This window comes from Dendropsophus ebraccatus, chromosome 2 (assembly GCF_027789765.1).
Source record: "Dendropsophus ebraccatus isolate aDenEbr1 chromosome 2, aDenEbr1.pat, whole genome shotgun sequence".
Taxonomy (NCBI): Eukaryota; Metazoa; Chordata; class Amphibia; order Anura; family Hylidae; genus Dendropsophus; species Dendropsophus ebraccatus.
Genome location: NC_091455.1, coordinates 32398769 through 32420763, shown reverse-complemented (window position 1 = coordinate 32420763; position 21995 = coordinate 32398769). Strand labels below are relative to the sequence as shown.

Below are 21995 nucleotides of genomic sequence, written 5' to 3'. Positions count from 1 at the left end.
GTGATTTTGTAATGCTGTCCACATTTCCCATAAAGCACCTGGCTCTGGATAGTGAGGGGGTTATATTTGATGTAAATACCACAGAGGGAGATTTATTAAGGCCAGCAGCATTTTAAACACCAGTTTTCCATAGATGTGTGGCGTAAAACAGGCAAAGTTCGTGGAGGCCCACAACCAATGTTGACAGGTTTTTGGTGTTTTTCTTGCCACAGAGTCTAGGATGATCCGACCAACGCCCTTGACGGGGGTAAAACAATTACAATGCTATTAGTTAAAGGGGTTATCAAACTTTAGAAAAAAAACATGGCCACTTTCCTCCAGAGACACCACGACCCATCTCCAGTTTGGGTGCAGGTTTTGCAGCTGGAGTCCATTGAAGTGAATGAAGCTTACTATAGCTGAACTGGGGACGAGAGTAGTGTCGTCCCAGGAAGAAACTGGCCATGGTTTTCTAATGCTGGATAAAGGATTTTCCAGAACCTCTTCCCTGATGATCCAATCCTGAGGGTAAGGCCATAGATATCTGATTGGTAGAAGGCCGCCAATGAGCTATGTTTTTTTAAGACCTGTCCGTTTTAGTAAATCATTGTATTCCCAACACCACCACCACTCTGGACCATCTTCTCTTATATCTGTGACGTGGAAATGTATAACTCAATGACCAACTGGAAGGTGACAGGTCACTGTGTACATGTATAGCTCCACAACAGTATACACACTACCCTTCCAAGATCTAACTAACCAGGAAATACTGCGAGTGGTAGCCAAGGCCCAAATAAAAGCACTATATATAACCACGTCTTAAGTAGTTGAAAAGTCCATTCATAAAACTTTTATTCCACTTACATCAACTTATTACACATGTTCTTTAACAATTATGCTTGGATTGTTCATGAAAATTTTCATAAGACATTAAACAAAGCTAGCCATCATCTCAAGTTATTCCCCTGGTAACTATTTTGTATTGTAATTTTTTACAGCCACATGCATGTTAGGCAAGTATCAAAAACAAAAATAAAACTAAAAGTTAAATATATGTTTTGTTTTTTCTTCTTTTTTTTTCTGCTGTGCTTGATATATAGTGACATTATGGGATACCAAGCATGTATGTCTTTAATGCATCAAGTACTTTTCTCTTTTTTTGATCTTAGGTTGTTTGAAACAATTTAAATACAAATAAAAATGGAGAATAGCGACAAACAAAAGCAAAAAAAAAAAAAAAAAGTTAGCCAACCGTAAGGAGAATGGAATGTGAACCGTCTTTTTTTATGCTCAGGATTTTGACCGGCTATCGCAGGGACCATTCACTATAGAAAGGTTTAGGCACAGAGAGGGAATCTGATTGCGGACTACAGCACTGCCCTCTAAGCAATGTGCTAAGGAAATTTAGAGTCTCCGCCTACAGCGCAAACCAAACGTCCCTTGCTTGCCGTTATGTGGACCAATATGCAAGCAGTTCATGATGCTTGAATATGGGGAATAGTGGGCCCTGTGGTAGCCCGCAATGTACCTGAAGTACTCTGCCAAACATTTAAAACATGTATAAAAATTTTGTACTCCCCATATTGGTCACCTTGAGGTGGGGAAAGGAGAAAAAAAATTAAAAAGAAAAGAAAAGAAAAAAAAAAGCCCCAAAATGTTAACTGGCCCTACTCCCTATTTAACACAAAACCACATGGGAAATATAGAAATCCAGAGAATAGAAGTAACATAAACCTTTTATAATTGTAAACAAAAAAAAAAAACAAAAAAAACAAAAAAAATAATAAACCTATTTGTGGGACAAGGATGACAATGGTCTATTGTGTCAATTGTTTAGAATGAGGCAGACAGAAAAGGAAGGCTGATTAATTCTCTCCACCGCATTCTCCTTGCTCAGCTTCATCCCCTTGAGTGTCTGATGTCCACAACTGGAAGGAAAGGAGAGAGAGGATTTAATCAATCATTGAAATGTTATAAAACAAAAAAATAATAATACAACACAGAGGATTGAACAGCTGGAATGGAATATGTCCTTGTTTAAAGACTTAGAAAAACATGGCTGCTTTCTTTCAGAAAAATGCTGGGATTTAAAGTGTACCTATCATTTGTAAAGAGTCAAGCTCATATAAAGGTCTATGGAGCCTGACTCCACTCCACGGTCCTCTCCCCACTTGTTCTCTCGATCGGTACGGGTCTGAACACTGACTGATTTCAAAAGACTTTTTTTTTTTTTTTTTAACAAACGACAGTGACACTTTAAACAAACCTTATCACCATGCTGAGGGGGGGGGGGGGGGGAGAAAACCCTGGGAGGATAATGACTTGTAGTCCAGGTATAAAACACAAAGCCTACATAGTCAGTATCCTTTAAAGCTTAAAACCATGAGAAAGGGGGAACCTGCAGCCCCTCCAGCTGTTGCAAAAACAGCAATTCCCACTTGTCTTTGGCTGTCCAGGCATTGTGGGAAAGGTTGTTTTGCAACAGCTGCAGGTGCCCCATATCCCTGTTTAGAAGGTAAACTGGAAGGGGGAGGTATTATTGAGAAGCTTAAAGTGACTAGATACTAAACACCTAATAACTCTAAGGCACGGAACATGGAAATGGATTGCATGTAACGGGCTTCCCCCTTGTCCAGGGTAAGGGGGGGGGGGGGGGTCGTCCGTTACATTCATACATTTATTCCACGTCCGTGTTCCGTGCAGAACACAGAATGTGTGAATGCGGCCTTAGTAAAGGTCTACTCATTGTAATAACATTTCTGTACTGATCAGACACCCTAAACATACTTGGTGAAGAGGGATAGGAAGATGGAGGGTGTTCCTATCCCCCCAATAGTACATCAAGTTGTAGTCACTTTATTCTAGTAAATGCCAGTAGTCCCAACAGTGAGGATCTGATCAATATGGACAATGTGCTCACTATAAAAGGATGCCTATGGTTCTAACAAACTTCACATATATATGTTTTGATCAGTGGGGGTCCGAGTGCCGAAGCCCACACAGATTGCTAACACAGAGACAGAAACTCAGCGGAGCCCTTTGTTCCTGCTCAGCTATCCTAGGGGTAGCAGCAGCGTACAGAGTTCTAGAAAGTTAATGAGAGTTTCTATAAAGCCGTACACCGCACACTCAGCATCCTGCATGACACGAGTTTCTAAAAGCGTTAGCGATGAGCAGGGTCTCAGCACCAGGACCCCACAAATCAAGTGTGATACTTATCCTTTAAGGATGACGACTAAATATAGAACCCTCATTCCTTCCTTATAGCTTTAGATCAGCAGGAGGGGCAGACATTGCTTTCTTACTGAGCTTTCAGGCTACATTATGTCAGTAGGAACCTTGGCTCTCCAACTGTTCAACTACAACTCCCATCATGCCTGGACAGCCAAAGCTTTAGCTGTCCAGGCATGATGAGAGTTGTAGTTTTGCAACAGCTTGAGAGCCCCTGTAGTTCACACTACATTTAGAGCCAGAGGCAACGACAGGGAAATGCCACAATACTAACCTCTAATGTATGCAATGGGAAAGGCATGAAGTGGCTGAGATTGCCTATACACTACCAAGGTGGGGCCCTATGGATACAACTGGCGAGTGATCTCCTGGTACATATGATAAATGTACACTGCAAACATAAGATAGCCTTAGCCTATGTATTCATCCCTATACAGCATGAAGCAACAGTGATATCAAGGGCTCTATATCCCAACCGCAGAGTGGTCCTTTAAAAAAAAAAAAGCAAAAAAACCCCCCAAAACACTGCTATAGGAGGAGTGTTTCTACTCATACAAATTTACATTTTAAACAAAACAAGCACCAAGTATATGGTGTGAATGTTTAAAGGGGTACCCAGGGCTGGGGTCATTATCAGTGTATGGCCAGGGATATAGAAGCCGTTGGTCACTTACCTCCCCAGTTCCAGCACAGGGACCCGGATCACGCCACCCTGTTCTCCCATCTGTCTGCCGCTTCCTGGTCTGAGCTGCGGCTTGGGACGTGACGAGAACGGGGCGGTGCGATCCGGGACCCAGCACTGGAACCAGGGAGGTAAGTGACTGGCGGCCCCCTCCCTGGCCGTACACTGAAAATAACCCCAGCCCAGAGAACCCCTTTTAAGTGTTCCTTGTCATTTAGACAATGCTAAAGGTTATGATCAGTCTGGGTGTTCAGACTTAAACCACTAGTCGGATAGAGCCAAAAAAAGCGCATGGCTGAGTGCTTCATTCCCAGCATTGATGTAGGAGATTGGCTCCACTGTAAGTGTATAGACCTCGTCTCCTGCATAAGACAGAATGAAGCGCTTTGCCATGCGCTTTTCCTTGCTCGGGTGATTGGTAGATTTATGAACATCCAGACCCTAACTGAGGCATGCACCTGTATATGAATCCATTTCAATCAGCTTGAGCCAAAGCCAGAAGTGAATACAAAAGGAATTAAAAATATAAAATGAGGCATTTATACTTGTCCTTCCTGCTGGATCCATTTTTACTATAGGTTTTAAAAAAAAGATCGCTTTGTCAAAATGCTGTGTGTGACAACGGTCTTAAAAGGATTTTGTCGAGGATCAGAAAACATGACTTTCTTCCAGAAACAGCACTACACCTGGTTATGTGCGATATTGCAGCTCAGCCCCATTGCTGTCAATGGAACCAATGGACAAGCAGGGTTTCTGGCAAGCAACAGCCATGTTTTGGAAATTATGTAAATTATTTATTTATTTTTTTATGCTAGACTAACCATGCCTCTATATCCATTTCATCTATGCTATGATCTACTGAAACAACAGAGACCCTAAATAGAAGTGTGTGCCTGCGGGCTGTCATGTGGTTGCTGCTGATCCTCACAAGGGCGTCCACAATAGACTAATAGGTGAAAGGAGGACAAGCCAGGAAGCAACGATCCAGTATAAGAGACATATAGTAAACTTACTGTCAAGTTGTCTCGCAGTAATTGCATTATTAATGTGCTATCTTTGTATGATTCTTCACTCAGAGTATCGAGCTCAGCAATAGCTTCATCGAAAGCCTGAAATGAGAGAAGTAAGGTCAGTGCCCTGTCATACACAACCAGCAGCGGTACCCCGCAGCACTTCCAATCCTCTTACTGTTTTTGCCAGGGAGCAGGCTCTTTCCGGGGAGTTTAGGATCTCGTAGAAGAACACAGAGAAGTTCAGGGCCAGGCCGAGTCTGATGGGATGTGTTGGTTGCATCTCCATTTTGCTGATGTCAAAGGCATCTTGATACGCCTGCTGGGACTGCTCCACAATCGCTGCAAGAGAAGATCAGCCGGTTACAGGACAGGTTTTCTTTTCTCCATGCAGAGAGGAGACTGTACAGGACATACAGTGTCTATGCTACAATGTGATCAGGGTCTTTGAAGCCTGTGGATATTTTGGCTGTTTCTAATAAAATCACAAATCATGTGATTTATTTATTCGGCGGTGACCGCCTGATCTTATAAGGGATACTTAATTGGTGGCAGAAAGTTATATAGATTTGTAATTATTTCTATATAAAAACCTCAAATCTTCATGTACTTATCAGCTGCTGTATGTCCTGCAGGAAGTGGTGTATTCTTTCCAGTCTGACAGAGTGCTCTCTGCTGCCACCTCTGTCTATGTCAGGAATTGCCACTGCTTTGTACAATTCCTGTTACAGAGGTGGCAGCAGAGAGCACTGTGTCAGACTGGAAAGAATACACCACTTCCTGCAGGACATATAGCAGTTGATAAGTACGGGAAGATTTGAGGTTTTTAAACAGAAGTAATTTACAAATCTGTATAATTTTCCACCATGAGTTGATTTACAAACAATGTTTTTCTCTCTGGAGTGTGTTTTAAGAACACAAAAATAAGTATGAACACGGATGAAAGGATGAAGGGATGCAGGGTCTCAGAGGGTGCAGCATGATTTCCATTTACTAGCATTGTGCACCCCTTCCTTGGACCCTGCATTATTATTCAAGCCCTCCGATTACTGGATAAACATGACCATCATCAGAAACCTACATGTGCTTCCATTTTTTCTAATGTAATTCAATAGCAGCAGAGAAGGAAAGCACCAGAACGATAACTGGTAGACATAAAGGGGTCATCAGCTACATGTACACCCTCTGGCTCCAAAACCAGAAAGCTTATGTATTATTTAGTGTATTGCAGATGGTGCACAAGAAGCAATGAGTCTGATCCAGAGGTCACAATCTGGATTCTCTCCAGGCCTGAGGAGAATACATAACTCGCTCTACAGCATAGCAACATCCCCCAAAAATAAACCTGAATTAATTATCCATGTCTAATCTAGGGCTGGCAGAGCTGCGGGGCACAGGGACTGACAGGACTATGTACAGCAAGCACAGCGTACATGCCCATAGTGCCTCCTGTGCGGCCACCGGGACAGTGAAGAATTATGCTTCAATAGACTCACTAACCCAGAAACCTACAAACGTTCAGTCTATTCCCCCAGTGACTTCTCTGCCTCATTCAGCTCCACACAACTCTAATGTGACTAAACTAGTGGAGGAATTGGGACCCTCGGAGCAGTAACAAAACATTGCACATAGGTAGCACTGCAGAGCTTGGGAACGCCTCTGACACTATGCAGTAGCAAATAATATCTGTTTCATAAGTCCTGGAAGCACAGAACAATATATGAAAGGCACTATGTGTCTCCTTGACCTATCAGCTGTCCGACAAGGTCAGCAGTTAGGAACCTGAATTTCAGCTGACTGATTCCCTTTAACAGGACTTGTCTAAAGTTTTCAGTTGGGGTCTGTGTATCAGGACCCTCACTGATCGCTAGAATAAGTCAGGAGGAAGACTCAGCTCTTACCCCAGATTGCTCCAGGAGGTGGGTTGGATAGACTTACTATAGAATTCCACTCCCACAGCAAATTCATCCCTCTGTGCTCATTACAGCCATAAGTGGGCGCCTAAACATCCAGACCCTCACCGATCAAAGCCTGCAACAGGCCTCTATTGCTGGAGACAGTGACGCTTTAAGCCCACCCAGCAGGTAAGGAGCCAAAAGAGGTAAGGAGCCAAAAGCCCAATAGCTACCTATCATCTACTGGACAGAATGGCAAGCCAAATTTAGTTTGTTTGTTTTTTAAACATTGTGGGGGAGATTTATCAAACTAGTGTAAAGTAAAACTGGCTCTGTTGCCCCTGGCAACCAATCAGATTCTCCCTTTCATTTTCTGAAGCGTCTGTGAGGAATGAAAGTTGGAACCTGATTGGTTGCCGGGGGCAACGGAGCCAGTTTCACTTTACACCATGTGGGAAATTTATCAAACTGGTGTAAAGTAGAATTGGCTCAGTTGCCCCTAGCAATCAGATTCCACTTTTCTTTCCTCACAGACTCTTTGGAAAATGAAAGGTGGAATCTGATTGGTTTCTAGGGGCAACTGAGCCAATTCTACTTTACACCATGTTTGGTAAATCTCCCCCGTATCCTAACTTGTCTGTGTCCAGCTGTTGTAAAACTACAACTCCCATCGTGCACTGTCAGCAGAGTTGTAGTTTTAACAGCGGGATAGGCACAAGAGAAGACTGGGCGCAGACAGAGAGGAATGCAGGGAGAGGAGGAGTACTCGAACATACAGTAAATTCTGATTCGCAACAACCCAATCACTTGGCATTTGATTCTCACAGTCTGGAGAAGCCAGGCTGCCTCCATCTTCTCCAGGCTGCGGGAATCAAATGCAAAGCGGTCCGGTTCACATGAACCTGAATTTATTGTATCTTCACTAGTATCTCTAGTATTCGACCTTTGTTATTTTACTATACAAGGAAAAAAAATGCCTATAACAGCTATTAAAAAATAAAATAAAAGTAGCATTACTTTTTTTGTCATCTCCGCTAGCTACTTCAGCCAGGTAACGGTAATAGTCTCCCTTCATTTTCAAGTAGAAAACTTTGCTCTCTGCTTGTGATGCATTGGGGACCAGGTACTTGTCCAGAAGACTCTGAAAGAAAGAAACAAGAAAAAAAAAAAAAAAAAAGAGAAGAGGATTAGAAACAAAACCAATATAAGGCGGTGAGAGGACTGAGGTCATCCATGTAACTGTGAGCAAGACCCCACCCTTACAGACGTGTGTGCTAACATAGTGCCAAACCGCACTCCCCTGTTTATAGTCAGTAAAGATACACCATGATCTGTGTACATGACGCAGGCTGTTATTCATCCTGGGAGATGATGCCTCGGGTCCTTTCTAGGTCCTCAGGGGTAACTACAAAGAGGTTCCCCAGTCACCCACCATCATCTCACCAGGGATTTGAAGCCATCAAGCTGCAGCTAGGAAGGCTTTTTGCATGTTATATAGTAGAGCAGTATTCCAAAACATATGGCCCTCTACCTGTTGCTAAACTACAACTCCTGGCAGTCTGTGTCTGTCAGTGCATGATGGGAGCTGTAGTTTTGCAAAAGCCGGAGAACCACGGTTCGAGGAACACAGTAGAAGACCATGATGTTACACAACCAGATGTCTAGGTGACTTTATACCACTAGGGGGAGCAAGAAACATTTGGTGCCAGGACCACGGTCTGTAACGCCCCAGGCCATATGCAAACTATTGGCTCTGGTGACATTCACAGAGCAGTGTTATTCCTATCACATTGCTAGAATACCATGGGGGTCTGAATGCTGTCTAACTGGGAATGTGGCTGCCCTCATTTTGGGAGGTATAATGGGAATAGCTCTCCTCCTGCCAACTGGTATACAAGGCTAAGACACCCAACACACAACTTATTACAGCAGCTCTTTCTGATAAAAGTAAGGGGCTGGTCTGGGCCTGCTGTGATTGGTCTCTTCCATATCATGTACAGCATGGGTACTGTCAGATACGGCCTATAATAATAAAGCATTAGGTAAAGCACATACACTGGAATACATTTTACTAGGTGCCTTTAGCCAGAAAAACCAGACCTGTTGAACAGCACCACACTTGTCCACAGGCTGTGTATGGTACTGCAAAAACCTATATTAAGCCCTTTGACCAAATATATACTTCCAAGGGTTCAACTCTCATATATACACACTACCAAAGAAAAAAAAAACCCTCTACCCTTTTAAATCAAGAAATTGTCATAACCAAATTGCTATAACCAAAACATAAATTCTTTATTATTTCATGAATCCCAAAGTAATCCCATAAAAACAACACATACACAAAGGACAATTAAAAACAGGTGTAGGGGATCGTGACAACATACACTTTCAATCTTATTGTATTACACAAAAACAAAAGCAGATAAATGAGTGGAATTCCAGTTGGTTCAATTCATATACCATAAAGTGCAAAGCGCTTGTTAGTAAACCTATGGTACTGAGTATATCCAACAATATATCAAATGGCTAATTTGATAGCCATTTGATATATTGTTGGATATACTCAGTACCATAGGTTTGAAAGTGTATGTTGTCATGATCCCCTGTACCTGTTTTTAATTGTCCTTTGTGTATGTGTTTTTTTATGGGATTACTTTGGGATTTATGTTTTGGTTATAGCAATTTGGTTATGACAATTTCTTGATTTAAAAGGGTAGAGGTTTTTTTTCTTTGGTAGTGTGTATGGTACTGCACCTTAGCTCAATTCATTTCAATGGAATACCAGACACAAGCCATTGATGGGTAAGACAGCTGTGGTGTAATCCACAACATGGATGTATATTGATGTGTGTTAGTAAAATCTCTGCCAAACATGACGACCCCCCCCCCCCCTTAAATTTTCACTGGATATCTCCTTTATTTTAGTATTGTATTGTCCCCCAAAAGTTATACAATTTCCCAATATACACTTATTACAGGAAATGCTTCTAAAGGGCTTTTTTTCCCCGTCACTTACTACTGCATCAAGGCTTCACTTCCTGGATAACATGGTGATGTCACTTCCTGGATAACATGGTGATGTCACTTCCTGGATAACATGACCTGACTCCCAGAGCTGTGCGGGCTGTGGCTGCTGGAGAGGATGATGGCAGGGGGACACTGAGGGACACTGCACTGGAGGACACCGAGCATCCCCTGCCATCATCCTTTCCAGCAGCCACAGCCCGCACAGCTCTGGGAGTCGGGTCGTGACTAGAGATGAAGGAACCTCGAGCATGCTCGAGTCCATCCGAACCCGATCGTTCGGCATTTGATTAGCTCCAATTAGCCAATGATTATATCCATGTTTTCGAGAAAACCTTAGTGCTTTATCCAACTTCAGCAGCCACCGCTAATCAAATGCCGAATGATCGGGCTCAGATGGACTCAAGGTTCGCTCATCTCTAGTCGTGACATCACCATGTTATCCAGGAAGTGACATCACCATATTATCCAGGAAGTGACATCACCATGTTATCCAGGAAGTGACATCACCATGTTATCCAGGAAGTGACGCCTTGATGCAGTAGTAAGTGCAGGGAAAAAGCACTTTATAAGCATTTCCTATAATAAGTGTATATTGGGGGATTTGTATAACTTTTAGGGGGCAATCCAATACTTTAATAAAAATTTTTAAGAGTTTAATTCTTATCAGACCACGTACCTACAAAGGCACATGGAAGCTTTTCTAAGCTCGGAGCTGGAAGCACAGGGGTATATATTTGCACAGCACTAAACCTGAGTCCTGGCACATGAGGGTGTAGAGCAGGTTCAGGCACTGAAACAGAATCAGCTGTTGAGGTATCCCTGCTTGGATCAGTGTAGGCCCATTTAATTCAATGATCCAAAAGCAGTCAGCCAGTAAACTTTGGGTCATTTATCGTTTGGTTTTGGCTTGGATCAAGAGGCTTTCTTTGCTGCACGTTTTAGTCCAAACCAGAACTGGTATATGCCGGTAAATGTAGTCACTGGTCAAACTGACTGTGGCCTCAAGCCAAGCAGGGAAACACAAGCAGATATATATATATATTTTTTTTTCAATTTTGCTGATGTATCCGTGCCTAGAAGTATGAAACGGGATGTGGACTCGGCCTTAGGAAACACTTTGGTTATTAGCTTGTCTATAACAGTGATGGCAGGAAATCCTAGAAGGTAACACAGCAGCCAAGCCCCCTCCCCATGCTGGAGATGCCTTATATACAGCTGGGAGTCTGTATACTGTGGGATCACAGGGACAGAGAGCAGTAAAGTCACCCTGACTGGAGGAGGGAACGCACTGTCCTCGCTCGTGGGCCCCTAAAGTATTTCTCAGTGGGCAGAGTATGTGAGGGAACAGCTGACTGTGGAAACTCTAGACGCTGGGCACGGCTGATCCGCCGACTCAACGCTGCTGCTGTGTTGCTGGGAGGGATATTTGTCAGGAAGTCAGGATCTCCTTAGGAGTTGGCCGTATTGTGGTAACGGGAATACTCGCATGTCACCTGACACACCCAGTGACACATCCCCTCCGAGCCGCATGCCGCAGCCAGCACGGACTTTGTCCTCACAGAGGAGCACGCCGCCTCAAACCTGCAATTTCAGAACAACCCAAAGCCTTTTATTACAAGCGCCTGAACACTGGAAACCTAGTCTGCAGATTCAGGACACTGCGTGCATGGTCCATAAACACAGCCGACGTGCTACAGAACAGAATTAGGAGATTCATTAGAATGCTGAGGGCTCTGAAACGGTTTAAATATTCGCGCTACTGTGCTGACAGCATGACAAGATGTCTGACAGCAGCTTATTGTCTCACCTCGATAAGCACACATGTACTCACATATATTTTCTTTTTCTAACCAGTTTATTTCCAGAGCTGTGACCACCACATATTGTGAGTGGCCTGATCCCACCGTATCTTCCCTTGTAACCTGTAAAGGGTCCATTTACACAGAAAAATTACCTGCCAAAGATTTGAAGCCAAAGCCAGGAACGGATTTGAAATGAGGAGAAATCTCAGGCTTTCCTTTATGTCCTGACCTCTGTTTATGGTTAGTTCCTGGCTTTGGCTTCAAATCTTTGGCAGATCATCTTTCTTAAATGGACCCTAATTCTATCAGTGATAAGGAGGATGCTGATGAAAAGTTCTCTCTACAGACCACAAAGTATCAGCCTTTTAGGCTTAGTGGGCAGACTGGAAACTGCAAGATGTCAGGATTATTTTATACCCTATATAGTAAAATAGAAAGTTATAAACATCGCCGAAAAATGTTTAACATAAAACTTGATTAAAACAATAGGCCACCTTTAAAGCATTACATGCTGACACGTCAGTAGTTTTAACGGTTTGGGGGTCTAGATATAACTGGGGAAAGCGCTAGGCTTTGCTCTTCACTCCCAGGCTCATCGCAGAGACTTCTAATGGAGCTCTACTCCAGCAATGCGTCAGAGTGAACAGTGAGGCGGGGAGTGAAGCGCTTCATCCACACACTCCTCCTGGCTATATCTAGGCACTGGAGGGGGTCTCAGCACAGAGCCAGGGACAGATCAAAACCTTTGACATGTCTGCAATGCTTTTAAAGGGTTTATCCAGCACTACAAAAACATGGCCACTTTTCCCCCTCTCTTGTCTCCAGTTCAGGTGTGGTTTGCAATTAAGCTCCATTTACTTTCAGTGGAGTTAAAAACCCCTCCCAATCAAGAGAGGGGGAAGAGTGGCCATGTTTTTGTAGCGCTGGATAACCCCTTTTAAGTACATAGTTGTAGGACGATTTGCTGAGAGCAGAATGTCTGTAAGACTACAAGTACTAGATTAGTAGTAGAGTACGTACATTGGGCAATAGGGATATAAAAAGACAAAAGCAAAGACTGGGCAAATCTATGCACTCACTGCCAGCAATGCCTGAGCCACTACCCTCCTACCACAAAACCTTGATGGTCAAAGTTCCTTGTTACATTAGCGGTTGTCATCCAAGTGACTGATAGCAGCTTATCGGCACAGGCATCCGGATAACACCTAAACATGGACAGAAGACTTCTATTGCCGATCAATTCATGCCGCTTGCCCAATAGTGAACAAACACCTATGTAGCGTGAAGCAGCGCTCATCGCTGGGGGGTGGCAGGGGGTGAAGAGACCTCTGTTCTCTCAAAAAACAAGTATCCCAGGAGGTGGAATACATCTATGAGGCTTCTATGGCATAGGTAGTGGAACTAACAAATGCATACAATGGAAATACCACTTTAAACTTTTATTCAGTCTAAAAAGTTTATGGATGAAAAGTAATCAGATCTCCACTGAGATGTCTTTCGGGGTACTATTTCTCCCTATGGAGAGTACTCTACAATTCAACATCTTACAGGAAGTGCATGCTGGGCGAAAGTATGGAAATTAGGTCTCCCTCTGGTGGAATCAAACTAGTGCCACCTATAGGTAGCTATGTGTCCAACCTCCCTGAAACACAGCTAGACAACAGACGTCTCCACACACAGACAGCCTAGCGAGCAGTATATGCCTGGGTGCCAGTCTAGATGAATGTGAGGGAAGCAGGAGGCACACAAAAGGAAGCACTTCCTGTTAGGGGGAAACGTGTACAACATCTGTGTGCAAAAAGCACAGAAAAGATGGTGCCGAAACGCTGCTGCTAATGTGTGGACCAAACGTAACGTACCACAAAAAGGGGATATCCTCATTTTTATCACTGTGTTAGAGCACATTAGCGGGGGTCTCAGCACCAAGAGCCCCCCCCCTTACTTTTTTTTAATAACAGTGCCCATTAAAATACAAAACAGATGCAATAGTTTACTAGATCTAGAAGACAATACTTATTATTCAAATCACCAACTTGCATTTTACAGAATCTTATTCATGCATCTGAGAACTTTATTATTCATGTCCTGATCCAAAAACAGTCCCAAAGTGAAGATGCTGAGAATTTCAGATTGTGCACCCTCTATCAAGCAATGACTCCTAATATGAGGGGATGGTACCCCTGTACTGCCTGTCACATCCTGAGCCTCACTACACAATGATAAAGCTGTGTGCACACTTATGGTCATGTCTGCTCATTTTATTAGGAGTGGCCGGAAATTATAAAAGATGGATTATAGACCAGGGATGGGGAACCTTCGGCCCTCCAGCTGTTCCAAAACTACAATTCCCATCATGCCTGGACAGCCAAAGCTTTAGTATGATGGGAATTGTAGTTTTGCAACAACTGGATGGTCGAAGGTTCCCCCATGCCTACTATTAAAAAAAAAACCAACCTCCATTTGCTGAGGGGGATGAGGAGTAAAAGGGGTTCCTTACCAGAACATCATTGCAGATTTCTCTCAGTTCGGTCTCTATCTTCTCCCGGTATTCTCGAGCCATCTGCTGCTTTTTCTCGCTGCCATCTGTCTTCTGCTCAATGCTGGAGATGACCCTCCAGGACGACCTGCGGGCACCTACTACATTTTTGTAGGCAACTGACAGAAGATTCCTCTCCTCGTTGGACAGTTCACCTCCTTCTTCCGTCACCCGCTTCATGCAGGCGGCCATGTCATCGTACCTCTCTGCCTGCTCAGACAACTTGGCCTTCTGTACCAGCTCGCTTTTATCCATGGCTAAGGGTTCTAGGAAAGAAAAGAAGCAATATCAATTCTCTGCACAAACCTAAAATAATAAATTTTACCTAAAATCTGTACCACTGTCCCTGATAGCTGTGCCTGCTGTCACACTACCTGCCATCACAGTCACAAGTCATTCACTTCACAATGTATGTGGTTGTAAAGTGTAAAATGATACCCGGAAATAGAGGAAAGGTCATGAAAAGTCCAGGACCCCTGGGTGTGTCAGTAAGGAGATTAGATAGGCCTAAAAACAAAGACAATACAATTAAAGGGGTATACCCATGGGGGGGGGGGGGGGGGGCAATTATAAAGTTTGTACTTTGACCCCCTGCAATCTTTTAGGTATGTCCGATACTGTGGATAGGGTATAACTACTCCACGTGAGAATACTTTATCACAGGGGTGTCAAACTCGCGGCCCTCCAGCTGTTGCAAAACTACAATATCCATCGTGCCTGGACAGCTGAAGCTAAAGCGTGATGGGAATTGTAGTCTTGCAACAGCTGGAGAGCTGCGAGATTGACACCTGTGCCTTATCACTTAGCCAAAAGGACAAGTTACCAGAACAGGGGTTTGACTGCTGGGACCCTCACTCTCAGGAGAATGGGGGTTCCTAGTCCCATGGAGAAGTTTAAGAGGCAGTTTTGCAAAATTTCTCTTTCAAATCAACCGGTGTCAGAAGGTTATATGGATTTGTAATTTACTTTTATTTAAAAATCTCAAGTCTTTCAGTATTTATCAGCTGCAGGAAGAGGTGTACTATTTCCAGTGTGACACAGTGCTCTCTGCCGCCACCTCTGTCCAGGTCAGGGACTGTCCAGAGCAGTAGAGGTTTTCTATGTGGGATTTGTTGCTGCTCTGGACAGTTCCTGTCACAGACAGAGGTGGCAGCAGAGAGCACTGTGTCAGACTGGAAAGAATACACCACTTCATGTAGGACACAAAGCAGCTGATAAGTACTGGAAGACTGGAGACTTTTTTTTTTTAAATAGAACTAGATATTTATACAACTTTCTGAAATAATTTCTTTTTTCTTTTTGCCAGAATACCACTTTAAGCACGCAGGCTGCTGCACTAGTCACTCACTGTGGCCATCTTCTATAAAGTTCCATGGCGAACATATGGAACAACCATCAAGGATATGCTCTGCCACTCTACTTACTCAGGGGACAAGGGACCCTTGTTCTGGTGACTGGTTGGACCCCAACACTTACCATAAGGTATAATCGTGTGATAACTCCTTTACAATGATAACATATCTTAGTTATTTGCCATAAACTTATAGTTGGGGTCTGACCTCTGGGACCGTCCCTATTCGAAGGAAGAAGGGGCAGCAGAGCAGTTTCGCATAAGGTTTTCCCCCTATACAGCAGCACCTGGGCACCCGCTGTGCTACAATCCGGGACGGGGGATAAACTATACCAGCACTCCATCCACTTCATACTCAGCATTGGAGACCATTCACGGACATTCTTAGCGATAAACCATCACAATACAAGATGGCAATGACCCTTTCCGTTCTAACAGAAGAGCTAAGTGGCTCCTGGGATTTGTCCAGCGTCTGAGGTAATAGATGTCTGGGAAACTGTAATTGACACTTGTAGCTGGAAGCGGCTTTCAATGGTAGAAGCTCAACATCCAGATAACCGCATTACACCGACTATTAAACTCCCACCAAGTAGTAATTACACCTCACATTCAGTCAGGGCGAGAAAACACCATTTACCGCCGTCCTGATGGCTGAATAGCGGCAGTAATCCAGAAGGTGGAAGAAAAGGAAAGCGCCGCTGCTTAAGCCCTCGTGCCGTCTACAGCTGTCACAACGTCCACAGGAGAAATATATGAAAGCTCCTATTGTGGTTAGCATCACCTTCAGAAACACAGGCTACGCTCACAAGTTTTTCCGTGTACAATGCACGCCCATAGTGTACAATGGGAATACACGCCGCAGTTCATACACATTCTAAATACACCAATGAAAGGGTCTGCTCACAAAAAAAAAAACAACTTTCCTTCAAGTCAACTGGTGCCAGAGATTTGTAATTAATTTTGGCCACCTTAAAGGGGTTATCCAGTAAAATTATTTTTCTTTCAAATTAACTAATTTTAGAAAATTATATAGATTTTTAATTTACTTATATTTGAAAATCTCAAGTCTTGCAGTACTTCTCAGCTGCTGCATGTCCTACAGGAAGTGGTGTATTCTTTCCAGTCTGACACAGTGCTCTCTGCTGCCACCTCTGTCCATGTCAGGAACTGTCCAGAGCAGGAGCAAATCCCCATAGAAAACCTCTACTGCTCTCCAGACTGGAAATAATACACCACTTCCTGCAGGACATACAGCAGCTGATATGTACTGAAAGACTGGAGATTAATTTAATAGAAGTAAATTACAAATCTATATAACAGCACAGCCTGACGTGGTCCTCCATCTGCACGAGTGACATTTTTTCATGCACCTCCTCAAGACTGATCAGGGCCAGGCCCTCCGATGTCCTCTGCAGCTATCCCAGGACTTGGTTATAATGGAACGCCCGCGGGCAGTGCTATGTGTCTGTCTCTGTGATATCACAAGGTACAATGATCTGCTGTGTAAGCCTCCTGGAAGGGACAAACGTTCTTGAAGATGCACCTTGTCCTCACAGTGACGGGTTCAGACGTAATAAAATGTCTGTACCAGCCCTGTGGTGACGGCTGGAAACACATGCACCATTACTGCTGAGGCACATGAGGAGGTCCATGTGCATTGTGCCCAATCCTTAGGCAGTCTTGAAGCATGCACGGTTACGCAGGCTGAGCGTGCACTTTTATTTATGGGGTTTGAGAGACCGATATTAGTCTGAAGGCCTCCATACACAATATAAGTCAGGCGGCTAAATCTACAAGTTTCAGCAGGACTACCTGACTGTGTAATGTGTATAGCGGTTTCCCACAAGAAACGTCAGAAGGATCAGGCCTTTTTATTTCTGGCCGTTGTATACCCCACATCTCTTTACCTCCACCAGGTGACACCACAGCTGAGGGACTGGGCTGGACGTGGTAACATATGCACGCTCAATCAAGAACAGCATGCATACATCCAGGGGCAGAGACTGGCCGGCAGCTAAGATGGCTTGGTCCATCTAATGGTGCGTTTACACTGAACGATTATCGTTAGAATTTTCGCAACAACGATCGCATTTTAATGATAATCTGCTCATGTAAACACAGTGAACGCTCAAGCGACGAGCGAAAAATCGTTCATTGTGATCTTTCAACATGTTCTCAAATAGTCGTTGGCTAAAAATTCGCAGATAGCTTCACGTAAACAGCCTTTCAAAGATTCACCCCATGTGTGAGATGGGCTTAAGAGATCTTAAAAACGATCGCAATAACAATTTTTCTAACGATTTAGTCGTCTAAATACTGATTGTTATAAAAATCAAATTGTTGCTTCAAAATTGTTAAACGATCAATTGGGCGAATTATCGCTCTGTGTAAACGTACCATTAGTGTATGGGAGCCTCCTACCCCTACAGCAGATGTCCTCCATTCAGAGTACATGCACGCTCAGCTTTAGCCTTTGCTAAACAGCAAGATACCTAAGTGGAGTCCAATGAACTGGGATATTGGCCATCCAAACACTAAAAGCAGATCCAGCGACACTGAGATCCGCTGGATGAGATCTATGATTAGCCACGCAATGGTCGGCTCAAATGGATCATTTTGGCTATTTTGTCATGAGGCCATCATCTGTAAATTCTGTGTAAAAAAATCATTTGTGATCTGGCATGGAAGACTTACATCTCTGCCATGTTGTGGCATTTACAGTCCTATGAGTATGGTTGGCCTAGGAGTCCGGCCTGCCCGAATACAACACTGTACAATTTATCCCATGCATTCCTATTACATGTAAAGGATATCCACAGGGGATAACCCAGCTGATCAGTGGGGATCCATAGAGAATGAATGGAGCGCTGGTCATGCACACATTCTATCAGTCTATTCATTCAGAGGACCACTACCCTCCATTTTTGGGACCCGCACCGATTATCCATTTACATCCTATTTGTTACACCTTGGTGGAACCCCTTTAAATATTTGTCCTTAAAATCCTTTCCCAGAGAACTCAGCGATTGTCACTGATCACCACGAAGGATGAGGGCGACGGCGCGTAAATCATCAACTTGACTGTGGTTCTTATATAAGATCTTACAATAAAAAACGTGAACGACTGACAAGTGCTCAAGTACATGAATGCGAGCTGCCATTACTAAGGAGCTTGTAGGCCGGGGTGTAAGAGATGACATAACGCGGCGGCAGCAGACACCCACATCGTGCTTAGAAGGGGGAAGTGCAACAACGGCCTGACAAGAGAATCACTTTAACCCATTGCACGCCATGCAGAGCGCCATCCACCTACTTTCTATGGCTCTGACACTGTAAGGGTTAAGCCTGAACGTTTAGCACCCGTCACACACCACAACCTACATGTCATTATCACGCTTTCCGCACGTCCTTCGCCCCCCCCCTCCCCTCCATGATGAATTGCATTGCTACCAGCATCCTAAGGCATCACCATGCTATCCTCAAATCCCCTCCTTTATCCATAATCCAGGCCCCGGCATACATATCACATCTCTATCCTGCTGAGCAGAGGTCACAGGCTGCACTAAGGGGTCAACGCTATCCAACCGGCAGCGTGCAGGCATCACATCTACATCTACATGTACATGTACAAACAGGAAAAAAAAAAAACCTCAATCCACCACGCCCCGCCGGCCCCAGCTCTTTGGTGGTATGTTTGGTGGAATTTAACTATACGACGCCTAAGGGATCCAGATAAGAAGCCTTAGCATAAGCGAGGAGGTCCCTACTGCAGTGACAACTAGAGTCCAGGCTGCGGAGGAAGCGAGCAGGGTCTCTCCCGGTCACAGGAGATGGGGGCAGGGTGGAGGGGCCCCACCCCGATCAGCCTGTGTTACCTGTTTGTAATGTGTCCAGCTCCACATTATATGGCAGACATCACCTAGACATCGCCCTGGTTTTACAGCCAGGGAGGTGGTCCCGTAGTAATTGTAGATGCCAGACAATTCATCTGCAAGGAAAGGTTTTATCTGAAGATGACGCTCCACCCGCCATTGCATCATGGCTCCTGGAAGATCTCTCCATGTGGGACTACAACCACCATAGCAACCTGGTATTACTTAACAAACCTAGTCACTCTCCAGAACTACAACTCCCAGCATGGCCGGATGGAAATTGTAGTATTACAACAGACCACGCTTATTTTTTCCCCCATCTGGAAATACTTAGATGAACATTCCCATGTTAACATCCTGTCTCAAGACCCTTCTTCCGGGAAGCCTCGGGATTAACCCCCAACGGCTCCAGGTAACAGCCCCCAATCCATCCCCCCCCTCCTCCCAGTCCTTTTCAGATGCATAAGAAACCTGCAAGGCATTACCCAGATGAACACCTCCCATCCACCCCAAGGATCTGGAATGTGTGGGGGAGGTGCAATCCAGCAATGCACAGGTCTGGAAAAGCCTATTCTCCTCCCGTCCGCAGCCATAGAAATAATACCGACACCCTAAACCGGCGCAGTGTGTCCAGACACCGGTGCATTGTTCTCCTGCCAAGCCGTGCACTCAGAAATAGATGCCTACTAGTGCTGCAAATATAGGTCTATTACACGTAGGCTGAGGTCATCATGACCTTAATCCGGGCCCATTGCCCTCCGAAGGTTCGGCCAGGAAAACGGATGCAACCAGCCCCCCCCCCCCCAACCCCCTGATGAGAGCGGCCGGACAGGATTCCTTTGTGAGGAGGAGGGGGAGGGAAGGGGGGTGCTCAACCTTTCCTGGGAATATGGCCACTGTCACCTTGTCTGCTCACCACTGACCCAGCAGAGAGAGAGGAGGAGGATGATCGCACAAGAGAGACACCTCCCTTCCTCCCCGGGGACACGGCGAGAAGGAGGAGGAGAAGAGGAGGAGGAGGAGGGGGCGGCCTCACCTGTGCTGCAATGTCTGCAACAAAAAACTGCATCAATGCAACATGGAAGGGGAGGGGGGAAGGGTGCATGCAGCAGCCGGGCACATCCGTACAGCAGCAGGGTATACGGCTGGAGATCACACGTGATTGAAATGAATGGAGATGTACAGGGTATACAACAGGAATGGGAACCCCTGCAGGTTTGGGGGGGTTGAACCCTGATATGATCAAATCTCAGGGTCCTGGGTTCAAGTCCCTGTTCACACAGGATGTCCAGCAGCATATTTATATATATATATATATATATATATATATATATATATATATATATATATATATATATATATATATATATAATATCCTGTGATCGGTGGCGATCCCCTCAGATCAGAGCTTAGATGGCCAGTCTATGGTGGATGGATGAGATCAGCCCTCATATAAGGGGAGGGTCCTCTGCTGTGGTGGGGACAAAGGCAAAGCTGGGGGACTACAAGTGCCAGCAGCCCCTGGCAGGCATCCTGGGCACAGTACGCTGCAGCCTGCCCAGCCCTATGGGATGCACAATGGATGGAGGACAGGGGCCCCAGCCCCCTCCCTGTTCTCTGAACAATGCTTCCTCTCCGCCATTACCCGGGCCTCCCCCTCTCCGCTCTCCCCCCACCCTGTCAGGCTCAGCCCCCCTTCCCCCCGGTGAGGGTGATGCCCGAGCCCCGTCGTTACCTGTGTTAGAGAGGGGAGCACGGAGGCGGATGTCGGGTCCCCGGGCTGGGTGTATGCGCGTCTCTCAGGCGACTGCCGCTGGGAGAGTCCGGTCTCTTCCGAGCGCTCAAAGCTCTAACCGATCCACGGGGTTTCCTCCAATCGCTGAGCAGGGGCCGGGGAGTGACGTCAAGCGCTGCTATGGCAACGGCTGACTGGGTGGCATAATCACTGCCTGCTCCCTCCCTCCCTCTAGGCCTCGGGGGCGCGCGGCGGCGGAGGGTGGGGTGCTCGTGCCCGCCGCCGGGCCTGGCTGCACAGTCACTTGGCCTGGCCCTGCTGCTGCCTTACAACATGGAGAGGGCGGGCGGCCAGGCGCTAGTGAACGAGACGGTTATGTCTAGTGTGTCATGGAGGAAATTCCATATTTGGTCCCGTAGAATAAAGTCATGAAGGTTGAGGGTAGAGGGGGCGCCATTCCCCTGTGGAAGTGAATTCGAGTCATTTCTGGAGATGGGATGTTACACCTGCAAAATAAAAGGGGGATAATGTGATGGGGGAAAAAAAAACATTGTCTACATGTAGTGAAACTAATAAAGTTTTAGTTGTACAAATCTTAGAAGACTGGGATAGATTGGCCTGTAGCAACCAATCAGACCTCAGCTTTTCTTTTTTAACCTGCCCTGGTAAAATGAAAGCTGCGCCCGGATTGGTTGCTATGGGCAACAGTTTTAAAGGGGCTATATCATGAAGAAAACTAGTCCATAGTGATGCATTATGTTAAATGAAACATTTCCAAAGTACGAAGGGTAGTATTACATGATAATAACTGTTACTGGGCCTATTACACGGCCCGATTATCGTTTAACAAGGGCTGCAGGGACATCGTT

The 21995-nt window shown here is 45.0% G+C and overlaps 1 protein-coding gene across 1 annotated transcript; it reads right to left on the bottom strand.

Moving 5' to 3' along the window:
• Positions 1-801: 801 nt before the first annotated feature.
• Positions 802-21269, bottom strand: YWHAZ (tyrosine 3-monooxygenase/tryptophan 5-monooxygenase activation protein zeta). The gene is made up of 6 exons (XM_069957287.1): positions 21127-21269; positions 14130-14434; positions 7818-7941; positions 5084-5247; positions 4909-5004; positions 802-1910 (listed from the first exon to the last, which is right to left on the bottom strand). The coding sequence occupies exons 2-6, from the start codon at positions 14421-14423 to the stop codon at positions 1848-1850; spliced, it is 741 nt and encodes a 246-aa protein (XP_069813388.1). The 5' UTR covers positions 14424-14434; positions 21127-21269; the 3' UTR covers positions 802-1847.
• Positions 21270-21995: the final 726 nt, after the last annotated feature.

What these genes read in the sequence shown, in the direction of transcription:
- YWHAZ (XM_069957287.1), bottom strand. Translation starts at nt 14,423, where the DNA reads ATGGATAAAAGCGAGCTGGTACAGAAGGCCAAGTTGTCTGAGCAGGCA. An exon ending in AAATCTGCAATGATGTTCTG is followed by an intron (nt 7,942 to 14,129) that starts GTAAGGAACCCC and finishes TCTTTCTTTCAG; the next exon opens with AGTCTTCTGGACAAGTACCT. An exon ending in TAGCGGAGATGACAAAAAAA is followed by an intron (nt 5,248 to 7,817) that starts GTAATGCTACTT and finishes CTTCTCTTGCAG; the next exon opens with CGATTGTGGAGCAGTCCCAG.